At 43.2% G+C, this 3409-nt stretch overlaps 1 protein-coding gene across 1 annotated transcript; it reads right to left on the reverse strand.

Annotated features, from left to right (window-relative positions):
• Window positions 1-282: 282 nt before the first annotated feature.
• LOC119337622 (probable 2-oxoglutarate-dependent dioxygenase At3g50210) lies at window positions 283-3403 on the reverse strand. The gene is made up of 12 exons (XM_037609791.1): window positions 3204-3403; window positions 2804-2919; window positions 2366-2484; window positions 2187-2250; window positions 2029-2096; window positions 1716-1774; window positions 1477-1636; window positions 1376-1395; window positions 1169-1215; window positions 974-1054; window positions 784-873; window positions 283-702 (listed from the first exon to the last, which is right to left on the reverse strand). The coding sequence occupies exons 1-12, from the start codon at window positions 3235-3237 to the stop codon at window positions 574-576; spliced, it is 987 nt and encodes a 328-aa protein (XP_037465688.1). The 5' UTR covers window positions 3238-3403; the 3' UTR covers window positions 283-573.
• Window positions 3404-3409: the final 6 nt, after the last annotated feature.

A 3409-nucleotide genomic window follows, 5' to 3' on the forward strand; every position in this document is an offset into this window, starting at 1 on the left:
GGAGACTAATTCTTGTCAACCCATGAATTGTATCAGCATGCGTACATGTTATATTAACTAGCCCATACTTGCCTTCGTAACTCAGCCGTAAATCTGTTCCAGCATATACATTGTTAACAGTAACTAATGGATCAACGATGGCTTGATACTGACCAGCAGCTTCTACATTATCATTGTCAGTACGAACATTATTAAAGTTGGTCATATCAGTTCTAAACTTTGTTTCTGAACTCAAATCATAACTCAGAGGTTGAAAGCGTTTCAGGATGAGCAGAGTGGAAGTGGAGTAACAACAAGACATATTGGTGGTTGCATTTACATTGTCGTCACGAAATTACAACGGATTGTGAACCAGTTGTGAGGGCTCGATCCGCAGAACGCAAGCAAAGCGAGAAAGCCAGATGAGAGGAAATCCTCATGTGCTGCCTTGCCTGGTCACGATACACCGGGACAGTTACTTTGTCCGACCAGAAAGGAGGCTGATTTGTCGAAGGGTTTTATTGATGGATCATTTTCAGTACAGCTACAGAAATTTGTTCCCTTTCAGGCTTTCACCTCCCCTCCCCCAAACTGTTACATGACGAAGTTGGTGAGGACTTTCTGCACTAGGTGCTCCCCATACACCACCTTCTCATACTTGGCAACGCCGCCCGTTTTCTCCCGGCAGAACTCTACAGGTTCCACCGCAGCGTCGAAGTTCGACTGCATATACGTGCAATTTGTTTCAGAAAAAAAAGGAAAAATTAAGTATAAGCAACTCAGTCGAAGCTCGGCTGCATATACCTCGTAGAAGAAGGCGACAGATACACGGTAGCGAGGGGAGTTATTGACGACTCTGTGGAGCGTGGGCTGGTATATCCCATTCGACCAAACCTGAAAGCAAATAAGATGATTTATAATTAATAAGGTTGCTAAAAGAAAAGAATTAATGCCAAAATAGATAAAATGTTAGTGTAGTTGCAACTAAAGAAACCTTCAGCATGTCGCCGATGTTGCAAACGAAGGTTCCAGGGACCGGCTTGGCGTATATCCACTCACCGGACTGGTTTTTGACCTGATACCCAATTGCCAAGAGTTTCAGCAGATCAATTCCTTTGCTTCATTACAGGGGAAGCAGAGGGCATAAATGGCTAATACAAGATATGTGTGCTAGTGAAGGAACATGTACCTCAAGAGCACATATATCATCATCCTGATTCACCAATGTCAGAAGACCTGCAGTTTAACAGAATGAGGAAAAAAATATTTGCAAGATTTTTCTATAATTTTCCTAAGAACACTATACATGGTTTTCCTAAGAAGCAAGCAGATTATACTGGTATTGTTTTTTTTTAAACACAAGACACTGATGTAAAACCAAGAGAGGTGTACTCACCATAATCTGTATGAGCTCCACTGGAATAGAGAAGAAAAACAGAGTGAGATGTATCTACATGCCACAAGATAACTTCCTTTTTAGGGTGTATTTGTGCTTACCATCCAATATCAGTGCGTTCCTCTTGTGGGATGTCATCTGAGACTGGATAGCCAATTAACCTGAGAACCCAGAAAGCATCTCCCGCCACTCCGCCTTCGAAAGAATCCAACGGCGCACCCAGTGCCAAGGCTATGCCTCTCATGATCTTCCTTGAAAGATCTGAAATGAAAAATAGCATGATAAACACTGCTACATAGATTGACAAGCATAAAAGGATAACTAATTCAGATAAGTGGACCTCGTAGAAGGCTTATATAGTTTTCCAGCAGCGCACCAAAATTTGATGGATAATCTGGCCTGCATGGAAGATAAACTATTCAGCTCTTTAAAGCGTATTAAGTAGTAGAGGAGCATTCTTTACATTGTGAACGTATTGACATCAATAAATATCAACAGGTGTATAATAATGTTACAGGATTTCCTGATGCACAAAAGAAAGCAGGCAGTGAGCCGTTTTCTCAAAAATGCGATAACGGCTCTCTAAGATATACCTTCAGACAAAGAACAGAGAAAAGATACCTAAAGACAGAGAAGGAAAGTTCAAAACACACCACAAATTAGATCCTTCCATTGGTTTAGCAAGATCTCCATATCTGCCTGGTTCGATAGGCGTGTAGCACTGCAATTTTTTGTTTCTAATGGTTTAGCTAAAAAAAAAGTACAATTTAAACAAGCATGCCAAGAAATTCAGGGACAGAGGTGAACTCACATCAATTGCTTCATGCATATCAGGTTTACCCTTGGTAACATTTTCTCCCACTCTCTGATATCCTCTGAAAATAAGCCATAAGAAAGTTCATTTCTGTATGTAGAAGACTTCCAAGGACCAACACAATGAGCTATAAATAAAGGAAACGAGAGAAGGTCAAATTTTGTATGCAGTCACACCTATATCCACTCTGAGGTGTCATTTTGATCTTCAGTTTTTCCTCGCGAGGGAGCTGAAAGAACTTGCGTGTGACATCCCTGACTTCCGTCATTAGCGACTCCGAAATCCCATGGCCTTTCTGTTAATAATGCACAGACATCATTTTCAGCATGGTTAATTAGCACTCAACGGATGAGTTATTGAGTTGAGCAGCATCCAGAACCAGTTTTGTTCATAAAACAGAAGGGGAGAAACCAGCTGCACAAAAAAACTGAACATGACACACACATTTTATTGATGACAGTACACCATTTTATCTGCCAATTAATGATAGTATCTATAACCATTTTCAGTTGAACTACCACACAACTACAGAGTATAAGCAATCACTTTCCAGTTCATATAGTCTGCTTAGAGGTCCAAATGAATTTCCATCACAAAGCTGAACGTGCGATTACCACATAGAAGAACCCGGCCTCCCTGCAAGCGTCGTCCAGCATCCGGACGACGTCGAGGAGACCCTCGTCGCCGGCCATGGCAGGGTCGTCGATCTTCTCGACGAGCGGGCTGATATCTGATCATGCAAAGAGGAGAACGCAACCTTTCATCATCTGATTTAGAGTGAGAGATTTCTGTTTCTCCGCTTCAGACAGGATGCAGAGTTCTGAATGACCCATGATCACTCGGCTGCTACTACGGCCGGGACTGCGTGCCGGCAGGATTCATTCTGAATTCCGACCCATGCCAGAATTTCCCTTTCTGAAGGGATGGGGAATCGAGCCCGGATTCTCAGAATCCGAATCTTGCATGGAGCAACAACTTTCCGCAAATAAAAGAATTTATTAACAGAGGGCGTACCGATCAGAGGGATGGCCTTGAAGTCGGAGCCCATGTTGTTCGGCGAGAGAGACGGAGGCGCCGGACCGGAGAGGGGGATTTGGGGTTCGGGATAAGGGAGCGATATCGATGGCAGGTGAGATGAGGTGAGGTGAGTGGCGTGACGGCAGGATCAGCAATCATGCATCCATGGCGTTCGGTATTGCGATGCGGTGCAGAGCACCTTT

This window comes from Triticum dicoccoides, chromosome 7B (assembly GCF_002162155.2).
Source record: "Triticum dicoccoides isolate Atlit2015 ecotype Zavitan chromosome 7B, WEW_v2.0, whole genome shotgun sequence".
NCBI classification, from domain to species: domain Eukaryota; kingdom Viridiplantae; phylum Streptophyta; class Magnoliopsida; order Poales; family Poaceae; genus Triticum; species Triticum dicoccoides.

Coding starts and splice junctions, on each gene's coding strand:
- LOC119337622 (XM_037609791.1), bottom strand. CDS start 3,237: ATGGGCTCCGACTTCAAGGCCATCCCTCTGATCG. Junction 1,396..1,476: donor GAACGCACTGATATTGGATG/GTAAGCACAAAT, acceptor TCTCTATTCCAG/TGGAGCTCATACAGATTATG. Junction 1,216..1,375: donor TGGAGCTCATACAGATTATG/GTGAGTACACCT, acceptor GTTAAACTGCAG/GTCTTCTGACATTGGTGAAT.